Source organism: Ambystoma mexicanum, chromosome 7p (genome assembly GCF_040938575.1).
Source record: "Ambystoma mexicanum isolate Mex_15411 chromosome 7p, UKY_AmexF1_1, whole genome shotgun sequence".
Taxonomy (NCBI): Eukaryota; Metazoa; Chordata; class Amphibia; order Caudata; family Ambystomatidae; genus Ambystoma; species Ambystoma mexicanum.
Window position 1 is genome coordinate 775,164,596 of NC_090939.1, and position 14,364 is coordinate 775,178,959.

The 14,364-nt window shown below is 50.6% G+C and overlaps 1 protein-coding gene across 3 annotated transcripts in view; it reads left to right on the forward strand.

Annotated features, from left to right (window-relative positions):
* UXS1 (UDP-glucuronate decarboxylase 1) overlaps positions 1-14,364 on the forward strand; it is a 474,798-nt gene that overhangs the window by 200,508 nt on the left and 259,926 nt on the right. For all 3 annotated transcript variants that reach the window (XM_069636899.1, XM_069636898.1, XM_069636900.1), the window contains exon 9: positions 7,543-7,664. In XM_069636899.1, coding sequence (XP_069493000.1) covers positions 7,543-7,664 — 122 coding nt within the window. The remainder of the gene's footprint in view (positions 1-7,542; positions 7,665-14,364) is intronic.

Here is a 14,364-nt window from a genome sequence, read left to right on the forward strand (position 1 = left end):
AACACAACAACAGACAAAACAGAAGTCATCCTGGCACTTTGTTAATTCCGCCTCACTTCATTGCTTGTTGTGGTGCGCTTCTGTGGCTTACTGCCCTGGTTGACTCTGTCCCATCCAATACCACATCCGGCTAATGTCCTCTTTTATTCTCCATGTCGGGGTAGTCTTACACTTTAGCAGGTCTCCTTTTATGGCTCTACCGCACCTTCGGGTCCATCATTACCAATTCCTCCTTGTCCAAATAAGCCCTGTATCAGAGTTCCATGCAAGTATCGTGTGCCCATTTTCCCCTTCTCACCTCTGCGCCGCTCTAGTCCACACTGTCTCCGCCACAGTCCTCCACAAGTCTATGCTCAGGCCCGAACTGGAGTTCCATGCCATTGTTATGCTCCTTTTAGCCAAGATGCTCACTAGAGCCTTCATTTTGGCCAGATATGTTCTGTGCCGTTTCGCCTGGGGAAGAGGCCCAATAGATACGATTCTGGGGTCCATGCTTGAATGTGGATTCCACCCTCCTCCACCCTTTCTTTGATTCCCCTCCCAAAATGTCTTTATCACTGGGCAGGTCCAGAACATGTGCAGAATGTCAGCCTCCCTTTCGGTGCAACGTGGGCCGCCCCAGGGCTCCCCAATCTTCATCGCAGTTATCCTCCTAGGTGTGAGAGATGCTCTATATGTGAGGTATTGCTGCGCCTGCCTAAATCTTGCATTCCTAGACACTTTCTTCAGGTATCGCAAGACTCTCATCCATTCCTGGTCGCTAAAGGGCCTCTGGAGCTCCCTTATTCCCAGCTCCCGTTCATTGTTTGATTTCAGCAGTTGTTCGTACAGGCTAGAGACTGCATGACCCCCTTCTGATATATCATACCATGCGTCCAACCTGCTCTCCGAGTCCCCAACATCTAACAATTCCGGCCATCTTCTCTTTATTGTCCGGACCATGCGGTTGTATAGGATGAACTGACCCCCGTGTATATCGTACTCCTCATCAAGTGTCAGAATTCCACCCATTGACCTTCCTCCCTCAGGTTCCCTATCTGGGCTATGCCCTTTGCTTCCCACTGGGTTTTGTATGTTGCAAGCGTCCCTGTATCCATGCCTATGAACCCTGCGAGAGGAATCTGTGCCGAGTAGGGATTCTGCTCCCCCTGAAGTTTCGACGCTTTGTGCCACAGGCTCTGGCCCAGTTTGACCATGTTGGGTAGAGTCTCAATCGGGGGCTTGTCGGTCCATAACAATTCCGTCAGGTAAAACGCCGGCTTGAAGAGTGTAATTAGTCTATTGATGTTTCATCCCCCAGCCATCTGACCACAAACTGCAGTTGCCCTGCAAAATAGTATCACTCAAAGTCTGGGAGTCTGATGCCCCCAGCTTCATAGTCCCTTTGTAAAGTTTTCAGGGTAATCCTTTTCCCCACCCTTACTCCCGCACAGGAATTCTCGTGCCATTGTGTTCAATCGTGTGAAGAACGCCTTAGGTACAATGTGTGGAATGTTAGTGAAGTAGTATAGCATGCGTGGCAATACTGTCCTCTTCAGTAGGGCCGCCCTCCCTATCAGCCCCAGCGGAAGTGTCTCCCAGAAGGTCATTGCCTTCCGTGTCTTCTCAAAGGCTCGCAAAGTGTTGGATTTGTGTGTATCCTCGGTATCGTGGTGTACCTCTATCCCCAAATAACAGAAGGATTTTGGCGCCCATGTGAGTCCCAGGTCTGGCAATTGGTTTGAGGGGACCCACCTTAGATCGTCCAGGGAGAAGAAAGAGAGGACTTGTCTTTATTATTAGCTATACCCGACAGTCTGGTATATGCATCAATTACTTTCAGCAAGTATGGCAGGTACACTCGTGGGTTTCCCCCGAAGAGGAGCACATTATCTGCGTATAACGAGATTTGATGTACAATCTCATCTATATCTATCCCAGTGTCCCCATATTCAGTGAAAATATATAGTTAATACCCTCTTGGGTCCTGACCTCCTCCCCTGCTTTGTCTCTTACCGCATTAATAGGGTCTCTCCTACCTTCCTGCTTAGTGAGCCAGGCCAAAAGCCAGCTGGGTGTCCCCCCCTCTGCATGCAATCTCTGTATATACCTCCCATAATCCAGTTTCACCAGTCTTTCCCAGATTGCTACACATCTCATTCTCGGCTCTGAGTTTTCTGGAGTCCGCCCCCACCAGACCCACTTGGCTTTCAGCCCACTCTATCTCCTTTTCCGCCTCCCCCAGGTCCACCAGAGCTCTTCCTCTTAGTCCCCCCGTTTTCCCCATCGTCGTTCCCCTTATCACCACTTTAAAGGTATCCCAAATCATACCGTTGTGCTCAAAGTAATTTACTATTGCGTCTTGCATGTATTCCTGGAAATCGCCCTCCTTCAATGCCTCCGCTCTTAGCCACCATGTTGGTATTGGGGCCTTTCTATAAGTATGTGCCCACGTTGCTAGCAATAGTGCATGGTCTGAGAGTGTCTGTGCCCTAATATATATATCCCTGTGAACTGCAAAGATTCACTGCCTGTGAATAAGTAGTCTATGCGTGTGAATGTCCAATGGGGTGCGCTATAGTGTGTACCCCCTGCCCTGCCCTGCCCTGTCCATGTACCTTCCAGACATCCTCCAGATGCAGTTGCTTCAGGATTGTTTGTAGGGCCTTCGCTGGCGGCGCTGGTTTCCTATATTTGTCATCAGATCTGTCCAGGAGCAGGTCGAGGGTGCAGTTAAAGTCTCCTGCCCAGATGAATGTTGCTTCCCTGTATTGGGCCAATTTTGGTTCAATTTTCTTGAACTCTGTTGCATCATGATTTGGAGCATATGTATTTATCAAGCATATTTCCTTGTTCTCCAGCATACCATGTGCTAACAGAAATCTGCCTTCCGGGTCTCTTGTTTTATTAATTAGAATGGGACCCCCGGGGCTACCCATATCAGGACACCCCTAGCATCGTACATTTGGCCTCCTCATTTCCTAGCCACTTTGGTTTGCTTCTCAGGCATTAGATGAGTCTCTTGCAACAATGCTTTTTTAAACTTCATCCTGTTCAGCCAGGAATCTACTCTGGCTCTTGACATAAGCGTTCAGTCCTCTTAATTTCCAGGTTGCAATGCTCACCTTGGCCAGACCCATTTTAGTGGTGTGCCCTGTATGTCGGCCCGTTCATGTCCCTCCACAGGGCCGCCTGCCTGGTGCTCCTCTTTCCAGCCCCAGTCCATGTCGTTTTGTCTCCCCATGGGCGCGGATACTTCTTCCCCGCACCACAGTCCTTCTGTGCGGTTGTCACTACGTGCCTCAGGCTGGGGAGTTTTCTTCAGGCTTGCTTTATTTGATCCATATCCATTTAATCACCACACGTGCCACGTCTTATACTTCTTTGTATGCTGCTTCTTCCACTTTCCGTGCTTTTCACCAACCAATCAATCAAACCACTGACTAACTAAAACTATTAAACGCCCAGCCCCCTTTTACCCCCCCCCCCCCCCCCTTGCTCGGGCCTTGCTGCTTCGGTTGTTCTGCCCACCGAGGTGGGGCAGGGCCGCGGCAGCGTGATGCCTTAAAACTGACATCCTAACTAATAAAAAGTCTTGGGGTTGCGTGTCCTGTCGCCATCTGCAGCAATACCGAACTCGTTTAGATATATTCTATCTGGCTTGTGTAATGTCTATGGTGTCAGAATCATCTTCCTATGTTAGGCTCACTCCCGCTGTCTCCTGGGTAGGTTCACTTTCTTATCATTTCTGGGTCTCCCTTGCGGGATTCCCTGTTGGTCCATCTACGCTTGGGCCTCTTCTGTTGTCTCAAAGAAGTGCAATCTTCCTTCTCATCACCTTCAGTTTTGCTGTGTACAGTAGCATGTACCATATGCCCACAGCCCTGAGTCATTCCTTGGTGGGGCCATATCGTGCTTGCTGTCTTTGGACCAGGATTGTATAGTCTGTGTAGATCGTTATTCTGGAGGAATTCCTAGTTATTATTCCCCCTTCTCTAGAGAATAAATAATTTGTCTCGGTCTTTGAAGTTCAGGATTCTTGCGATTATTGATCTCTGGGGGGCTCCAGGTTGGGGCCTTCTGGTCAGGGACCCGTGGGCTCTCTCCACTGCAAAGCCTTGGGACAGTGCTCTTGCCCCGATCTCCTGCAACAAGAAATTCTCCACATAATTTGTGGGTTCCTGACCCTCTTTCCCCCTCCGGCAATCCTACATCCGGATATTGTTCCTTCGGGCTCTCCCTTCTGCATCCTCTGCCCTCTGTTCCTGGATCTTCACCTGCTGGAGCACATCTGACATTTGGGTCTGGGTAGTCGCAACGTCTGTGGTGTTGTGCTGCACCTGTTCTGCCGTACCCACCTGGTCTGCCAGGGTCTGTGCCTTGTTTTAGGATGCCCACATCCACCATAACTGGGTCCATCTTGTTTTCTTTAGGGCCGCTATGGCCGTATTTTGCTTGTTTTCCAGAGACGCCTTAAGGGCCACTATGGCTTCCAATATCGGGCTCTCACCCTCCTCCTGGTGTGCAGCGCTGGACGAGGCCATGGTTGCTGCTGATGGAGTGGGTTGGCCTTTGTCTGACCTCCTGGAAAGTGTCTATGCTGGTTTGCTTGCCGCTACCTCCTTTTGATTTGCTTGGTATTCTTTGCTGGTAGACGCAGCGCCGTCCTCCACTTCCTTCACCTTGTCTGGCGGCCCTCCCGGCTTTGTCTCTATATTTGCTGCCCAGAGGCCACTATCTTGCTCTGCAGGTGTGTTTATGCTCTCCCACGTCCACTTGCCTCTGTCTGCCGTTGTTGCCTGGTCTTTATTCTCAGCTGGCTATGGTCCTGTGCCCCCCTTTTGCCACTGGTGTGGCTCTGTGTTCCTCACTGTCTGGGCTTGTCAATGTCCAACGTGCAGTTGGGGCTGGGGAGGCACGGGCTCCCACTGCCCCTTCTTACTCCGTTTCTCACTGCAGTACTCTGAGTGGGTTGTGTTCTCCCACGTTGTCCTGTCTTGTTGGCCGACTTCTATGTCCTCGAAGTGCTTGGCGACGCTCCTTTTCTCACCCCGCTACGTGTGGAGGTCCTCTTATTAGGCGCATGTCCCTGTGCCTTGGATTTCCCCACTGAGACCTTACTCGTGTCTGCTCCGCTGCTGTCTCGACCCCTGGATTCCTTGGGACTGCCTGTACATTTGTGTTCTAGGTGCAGCCCCTTCGATTCCCCCTGTGCCCCCGGGTTATGGTGAATGGAATCTCTCCCTGCTCGGCCCTCTTACCATAGGATATCCCCCTCAGTGTCTGTGCCTCTGCTCCCTGCTGTGTTGCTCAGCGAGTGGGGAGTGCTCTCCCACATCCACCAGCTGCCGCCTGCTATTATCTTATGGAGCCCTGCAGGGTGGTAGTTCACGGTGTGCAAACCTTGAATGGTGGCTCCTCGCCTGCGGCAGCAACGCTTTGCAGCCAGTCCGCCTGCTCTGTTGCTGTTTGCACAGTCCAGCTGTTGAAGTTCAGTGCGCCGCAAGAACACAGTTGGTTATATCCCCACTTATCAACTCCATGCCTATCTTGCATGTATTATCCCTTCTCCCCAGCGGTCCCCTGTATGGTAGCACCTCCTCTGTCGCACTCTGCAGCTAATCTGCCTGTTCGCATGGGTCACCGTTGCTTATGTGCGTGTGTTTGGCACCCAGTTCAGTCCTTCTGCGGCAGTGCAGTTCGTTGTGTGAAACACTGTTGGTTGTGTTCCCCACATCCACCAAGTATGAGTTCTTGCGTCCATTAGTTCCCATCCACTGCACTATTGGTTCCCTTTGCTTTGTGTCAAGGCATGCTTAGGGGCTACCCGGTGATTTTTCCACAAGTGCAGGCCATAGCCCATGCAAACTCCTCGAGCCCTCTCCTCGCAGGTCTGTGCTGTTTTGATGGAGACACTGATTTTCATGCTCTCCTCACCTAACTGGCTCTTGTTGCCCACCAAATCGGGTCTGGGATCCTCTGGCACTCGGTGGCCACAGACTGCGCCTCCCCCCGCGATGTCGGCAGGAGGATGCATCCCCTGTTGTGGAAGCCCCGCCTGCGCTGATTGTGCAGTGCACTCAAGGTGCAGCAAAATCTGATGCCTGTTGCTGGGCATTGCAAGCTCAAACCCCCAGGAAGGGGGCCTGCGCTGCTGTCCCTTGACGAGTCCTCCCAGGCAAGAGTCGTCCTGCTCTGTGGGGGACGGGGAGGGGAACTGCGGATACTCTCGTCCTTGCTGCGTTTTCCTGATTGCTCAGCCCTGGGCCGCTCTGCTTGACCAGCTCCCGTGCCTTTGGCTCCCTGCACCTGAGCTCTGGAGTTGAAGACGGGCCGCCTCCTCTTTCCGGCTCCCTCCTTCGCGCACCACTGGCCTGTGCACTGCCCGGCAACTGCAGTCACACCGCTGACAATGCGGGTGCCTTTGCCTCCTCAGATCCTAATCCACTCATACTTGCTGCTCAGAGTATTTCTGGAGCGAACTCCCTGCCCAGCTGTTGATGGTCTCACGCCTAGCAGCTCCTCTTCCAGTGTGACTGCACTCATCGGGAGACCCGACAAAACTGTGCCTGCCATCTTGGATGCAGCGGGCGGGATCTTTTTGTTCGAATTTCTTCACCTTTTCTGCTCTGATTGTTCGCTGCACTTTCCCCAGCTGGTCTCTGGGTGTTCCCACCTGTACTGATATTCTGGCTGTATTCTGTAGCGATTGATGCAAGTTCTTTCTCGGTGTTGTTCAGGATCACTCCAGGCTCCTACCGCATGGCCTCCAAGCCATGCCCCCTTACCTTCATATATGTTGCTATACTCATTGCGTGTATAAGTGTAAATTTATTTTATTTATGTATTTAATAGTTTTTTTATAATGCGCCTAATACCATACCGGAGTTTGTTTCTAAGTGCAGATCTGGGATTCGAACCTCTGTTGCTCTGCGTGGTCTTGCTTCCAAGACCAGCGCATTGCCCCAGTGCTATCCTCCTTTCATGAATGTATATTTAATTTTTCTTAACTTTAACCATTTTTTATTTAAAATTTGTGTTTTGGAATGAATGGGTGGTCCCAAAAGTGCATGGAATAATGCCATGTCTGACAGGGGCAAGTGTGGTATAAAGGACCTTGCCCTCAGACAGTATTGGTTGATGTCCTGAGCGGGCTGGTGATGGGCAAATGGGTTGGGGTTGAGGGTAGGAGGGCAAGGCCTGTTATTCATAGTGTTGGGATCTAGTTATGTACTGTGGATGCCTGCTTCGCCTTTTATATTGGCAGCCTGGTACTTCCCGCTTGGGGTCAGGCTGGCTGGAATGTGTGGAGGGCAGGTTCTTGTTTAAACAATCTGTAATATTGCAAAGTGTAAAGGTCCACTCTTCCCCATTCTGCATAGGTGTGGGGGAAAAGTATAGCACTTAATGTTGATGATAAACTGTTTTGTGACTACCAGAAATACAACAAAAAAGCCTGATAAACTAGCCTTAGCTTAAAGAGAAAACATATGAATGCATTTGTTTAAGAGAATTGTGTTGTGGTCCAAACAACTGATATTTATTCCAGCTTCATTGTTTTAGATCCTGAAGTGCACCCTCAAAATGAAGATTATTGGGGTCATGTAAACCCCATTGGGCCACGCGCTTGCTATGATGAAGGGAAGAGAGTTGCAGAAACTATGTGCTATGCCTACATGAAGCAGGTTAGTTGGCATTATTTAGCATTTGCACTACTGGCAACTGTAAAACTCTAAAATGTATGTATTTAGGAGTTTGTGGGTAGACTCCATACCGTGCTCTTGCTTAGTGGTGGCATGTGTGGACATGGCAAATGTGTAGGCCTATTTAGCGATGCTGCCCTTTCGTTGCACATACAGTGACAGACTTGGTCTGTAAGCAGAATACATCTGTTTTAACTGGATTTCACACTGCAAAAAGGCAGTTGAGGTGGGTATTGCTTTCCATAGAAACCTATTCTATTTATGTTGGGTTTCCTTGGTTTCTATGTGAAATCGAGTTGTGTGCATGCCTGACGGCAGACATTTTCTGTATCTTTGCATGTCCCTACCCTATTGATTTAGTGTTATCAGAAAAGTGCATGAAACCCTTGTAGGCCACTGGCTTTCCGCTAGCAGTTGAATGTGTTCTCCTTTTTCTGTGTTTTTGAAATCTGGGGGAATTATGTTGTTCATTCAAAAAAAACATTTGTATCATACATGGGGGGTAGGGGTACATGTATAGGCTTTTGTCGCATTTAGGTGAACAATGCCGACCAGGACAGAAGTCCACCAACAGGGCGAACCGCAAAGGTGCAAGCCTATGGCCAGGACGGATTGGGTTCCTGTGACTCCGGTCACGAGGAACACTTAATGCCCTGCCTTCACAGGGCAAGCACGGTACTATGAGGGCATGTACTCGCAAGGTGGGGGGGCACACAACAGGCCTTTACTCTGCTGCAGTCGGACGCCAGTGCAGGATCTCACCCAGCCCGCTTGCGAGGACCGTTTTGTTGACATGTTATTGACCCTTATGCGGTCTCCGCAGATGGGGAACATTCGTAAAGGGGTAATTCAGGAGATGCTGTCGACCACACTGCTACCTCAGCCTGTGACTGTGCAGCCTGTACCTTGACCACCGCTGCCCATGCCTCTAGTAGTTCCGGTTGCAGCACCTACACCTCCAGTTCCAGCGATTGGGCCAACTCCAGTGGCAGACCTAACGTCTGCAAACCCAGGTGCTCCTAACTCGGGTAACCAGCAAGACACTGATGAGGAGGAGCAGGACACTTCTTCTTCGGCAAGGGTATTTCATGATGGGATTGCTGGCCTAGCTGAATACCTGGGCATCCCTCATCCCCAGAAGGAGCTGCCAGAGTCCGGGGTACTGGCGGAAGTATTCACCATCAAGGCGGAATTCAGATTTGGCATCCCATTGCAGAAGGATGTGGAGGTTCTGGTGACAAAAGGTTGGCTCGCGCGCCACTCCACTCGGCCAATAAAAGGCTAAATGCGAAATTCAGGCAGGTGGAGGGCGACCGTCTGCTCTTGTCAGTTCAGCCACTATCTTTGGTCAGCTCAGCTTCTAGGAACGCCAAGCCTCAGACCACTATCAATAGCACCTCAACTTCGGCACTACTGGGCAAGGAAGAAAAAATGCTTGAGGCCTATGTGAATGTATACTCTAATGCAGGGCTCCCCGCTCAGGCAGGCCAACGCTGTTGCCATAATGGCAGGTGCTAATAAACGGCTGTGGAGGGAAATTGCAGACATCCTCCCGGACATTCCAGTCGACCCACCAGCCTCTTTCAAGGCAGGCCTCGCCGAAGCAAAACCTGTGGCACAGGACATCGTGGAAGCCATGGTAGTGCACGTAGATACCGCTAGTAGGGCAATCTGTGTGGCTACTGACCTGCAAAGGATGGCATGGCTCAAGGTGACCAGAATAATCCCTGATGTTGAGGACAGAATTCCAGACCTTTATTTCGAGGGCAGCGATTTGTTGCACTCCAGCACTGACGAGGAACTCTATCAGAAGAGCAGCTGGCAGACGGCCACATCCCTGGCAATTCTCAACAAGCCCGCAGCCAAAACCTTCACACGTGTCCACTCTCGCTCAGACAGAGGGTGGTCCTTTGCCAGTTTCCGGGGGTTCCAGGACCGCTGGGCCAGGCAACGGGGCAGGTCACCCAGCCAACATAGGTAAAAACACCAGACGTCTTTGCACAAGGATTTTTTTCAGCCCCCCCCCCCCCTCCTATTCCTTTGCCTCCGACCCAAAGAAGCGATGACTGCTAGTTTCAGATCCACAGCAACCCAGTCAGGGGCAGGTAGGCCCTGCACAGTCAAGCATGGTGCTTACGTTTTATGGACTCATGGGTGAGTTTGGTAGTCTCCTTGGGGTTCCAGCTTCCCCTACCATCGGACCCCTCCATCCCCCTCCCACAGATCGGGACTCTTAGCAGAGATACGTTCCCTTGTGGAGAAAGTCGGTGGATGAGGTTCCTATCCCTCAGCTGGGCAGGGCTTTTACTCCTGCATCTTTGCTATTCAAAAAAGAACCAGGCGGGCCTGCGAGTAGTCTTCCTTCCTGAATCTGTACTTACCTCTGCAGAAGTTCAAAATGGTGACGTCCGCTCTTATAGCAGACACGCTGTGTGGGGGGGGGGGGCTTGACATGCTCCCTGGACTCATATTTACACGTCCCCATAGTGCAGCCTCTCCGGTCCTTCCTCAGGTTCCAGGTCATGGGTTTGCACTTTCAATACAAGGTGTTGCCATTCGGCCTGAACTCTGCACCCGAGATATTCACAAGACTGATGGACGCGTTGGCAGCCCTGCACAGGTCGGAGGGCCTCCATGTATATTCTTAACTTGATGTCCGGTTTGTCCGAAGGGGAGGGCGGTTCAGTGGAAGGACTCATGACTACGCTCTACGAACTGGGGTTCTCAATCGGTTTCCAGAAGTCTCAGCTCTACCCTTGCACAAACACTAGTGTTTTTGGGGCTGCTGTATGATACTCTGAAGCAGAATGTGTTCCCCAAGGGGAAGGTGGCAGCAATCAAATCCTCCATTGCTCACTTCCTCAGCAGAACCGATAACTACAGCCTGGTGGTACTAGTACCTCTGGGAGTACTGGCAGCATGCCTTCTGGCCACCCCCTACACCAGGCTGCGAATGAGGAGACTGCAGCTGCATTTTTTTGGCATCCTATGACCAGGAGTCGGGTCATCAAGGAGCCCCGGTCACTATACCCACTCACCTACAGCAGGACCTCAGTTGGTGGAGGCAGGATGCAAACCTCTTAGGGGTGGCAGAACATTCAGGCTGCCTCCGGCGGATCATTCTATAACTACGGATTCCTCACTCCACGGGTGGGGCGCTGCCCTGGGGACACATTCTGTGCTCTGTCTGTGGTACCAGACCAACCAACAAAATTACATCAACAGGCTGGAAATGAAGGCCATTTGGCTCAGTCAAGGCATTCTTCCCATTGATCAGGAGCAGTGCAGTTTGCATTCGGACAGACAACTCTACCTACATGTACTACCTCAACAAGCGGGGGCGCACCAGATCCCTGCTCCTATGCAGGCTGGCCCTCAGCATCTGGGAGCGGGTAATTGTGCATGACATCTGGATCTCAGCGGTGCGTCTGCCTGGAGAATTGAAGTAGAAGGCGGACATACTTGGTTGGTTGTGCTCCGACTACGAGTGGCAACTGAATGAAGGAGTCCTTCGAGACATATTCGCAGGTGGGGTCACCCAGTCATAGGCCTGTTCATGACAGAGAGCAACCAGACTTGTCAGATGTTTGCGTCTGTGGGGAGGGGGGGGGCAGATGGGGTGCGGCTCCCTTGGGGGACATGCTTCAGATCCCCTGGGACGGGATGTGGGCCTATGAATTTCCTGCTACCCCTCTCATCCACAAGGTTGTTTGCAAGATCAGGCATACCAAGCGGCTTCGTCTTTCTCATAGCGTCCTAGTGGCTGGCCAGGCCATGATTTTCAGACCTTCGACAGCTGTCGGTCCAGCCAGAGGTTCCTCTCCTGTTGGGCAAGGGCCTTCTCCTGGCGTAGCAGGCGGTGGGGGGGGGGGGGGTAGAGGGGCAGTCCTTCACCTCTGCCTGGAGAGGCTAGCCCTAGCAGCCTGGTACCTGAGCAGATGACTCTTCAATCTCTCTGGCTGTCTCGGGACAACCTGGAAATCATCCAGGGAGTCAGGCTACCTGAAAGCAGTACAGAAGCAAATGGACCAGGTTCTGCTTCTGGTCCAAGGAAAAAGGTGTGAAACCGCTATCTTGCACACAGGAACAGGTGTCTTTCTATGCGTATCGAGCCAGATCAGGGGTCCAGGCCAACACCTGCCGGACATACCTAGCGTCTATTGGCACATACTGGAACTCAGACAAGTTTACCTTTTCTTCGGCCAACCCAGTAGTGAAGAGGCACCTAGCAGGGTTAACAAGGCTGTACCCACCTGTCAGATGCCCGCACCCAGTCTGGGATCTCAAACTGGTTGTTAGCGCCATAGTGCACAAACCATTCGAGTCCATGGCCACAGTGGACATAAAATTGGTCACGCTCAAGACTGTGCTACTAGTGGGGCTTACTTCAGCTCACAGAGTTAATGAGATTCAGGGCCTGGTGGCTTCCAAGCCCTAAACTATGTTTCATCGGGACAAGGTCATGCTCCGCCCTCACCCTGGGTTTCTACCAAAGGTAGTCTCCTCCTTCCACATTAACAAAGAAATTGTGCTCCCCACTTTCTTTCCAAACCCTAAGGAAGGGGCTGAGAAGGCTCTTCACTGTTTGGATATCAGAACACTGCAATTCTATCTTGACAGAACCAAGCACTGTCGCAAGATGAATGCCTTATTTGTCACATTTGACTGGTCAAGGCCTGGACAGCAAGCGTCCAAAGCAACAATAGTTAGATGGATGACTTTAACCATGCAGGGGGCATACAAGGCTCAGCACAAAGAATCACCAAGGGGTATTCACACTCACGCCATCAGGGTCAAGGCAGCGGGTGTTGCCTTTCAGCATCGTGTACCGTGGGAAGTGATTAGCAGGGCGGCGACATGGGCTTCCAATTTGCCTTCTTCAAGCACTACTGTCTGGATACCGGTGCGAGGGCTAACTCTGCATTTGGCCAGGATGTTCTTTGCAATCTATTTACCTACAGTGTCAAGCTCTCCTACCCAGGGTGGTTGCATCGGTTGTAGTCGCCCATACAGAATGGAGCAAAGGAGACGGGGGACATAGGAGTAATTAAGTGTTACTCACCGGAGTGACTAACCTAGTCCATAGTGCCCTTTCCTCCATACGTCTCAATATCCTTCCTCATAAAAAAGAGCAGCAAGGTTGAGCAGTTTAATACTGCTGACGTGTCAAAGGGGACTGAGGTGCGGCACTGGTAGGTGGGGTTAGGAGAGCGCATGCTCCGAGGGCAGCACTGCAGCGTGCATATCATTTTAAAGGAAAAGTGTGTTTACTGGTGCAAAAGGTTCTGTTCCGGTCCCTAGCGAGGGCATTCCATACAGAATGGAGGAAAGGGGACTATGGACTAGGAGAACGTTAGTCACTCCGGTGAGTAACACTTAATTTCTCTCTCATCCACCTCACTCCAAACTCTCTTCTATTCTCGTCCACTTGGACACTTTTGTCACGGTTTACCACTTCTCTCTCTGCCTCACAATCTGCTTCGGCTGCATCTCTGCCTACCTGGAGGCTTTAATCTTTAATATCACTTTTAATTCACAAACCTCTTACCTCACCCCTCTCCATGTTTGTGTCTCCCAATGATCAGTCCTTGGGACCTCTCCTCTCCACTTGCTATACCTCTACCCTAGGAAGACTTCTCATTCTTTGGCTTTCACTTTCACCTTTTTGCCGATGACTCTTCGCTATTTTTTCCTCTTTCACCCCAGCCATCCATCCCGGAACAGATTTCATGCTGTCTCACTGCAACTTGTCGCTGGTCGGCTCTCTGCTGCCTCATGCTGAATTCTTCAAAACACAGAGGTCATCTTTCTCCCACCTTCCAATGACAACACGACCACCACCTCTCCTTCCCACCTGACCTCCTTGCTCCCTCGCCCAAGGCTCACAATTTTGTGGTCCTCCTTGATAGTGACGTACAACTGCAACAATTAATCAATATCACTTCCTCTGCAGCTCTTATTAAACTCAACATTCAAAAAATGTGTCCTTTTCTTACTAACCACTCTACAAAAACTCAATTTCCACCCTGTACTCAGCAAATGGGACAACTACTAAGGACTACTTGGCCTTCCACTCTACGCCTTCCTCCCTCTAGACAAAGTATTCAACTTTGCTACCTGCACTCTACAACCTACTCGGATCCTCTCACTTCTACCTACTGACAACATTGTTGTCACACTTTTTAAGTTCCTTCTCATAGTCTGCAAAGCTATAAATTGTATTGCTCCTCAGTACCACTCTGATTTTATATTTACTCGCGATCTCGTTCCCTCTGATTTCCCCCCCTCTGCAATGAATCCTGTCATTCCATACCCTCCCCGTTCCTCTTCTTGCTTACTTTTTCCCCACTCGCCCCACTGGAACACACTGCTCAAATCAAACCAAGCCCAACTGTGGATCTCTTCAAAACTTGGCTTAAACTTCACTTGCTAAAGAGGGAGATCCCCCTACCCCCTCCCCATTGTTCCTACCTGACCCCATCACTACTTCCAGTGATGCTTACTAATTTTAATTTTGTATGTTTAATTAGTACACCTCTTTAGTTTGAAGCACTTACCCCATTAGCTTAATATTTTGTTTTTATTATGTTTCGAAAAACAGAGCTGTGCAATTTAAGTGTTACAAACAAAAGAAAAAAGACAGTGTGAAGAAAGTACAATTAATAATTTCATAAAACATTTA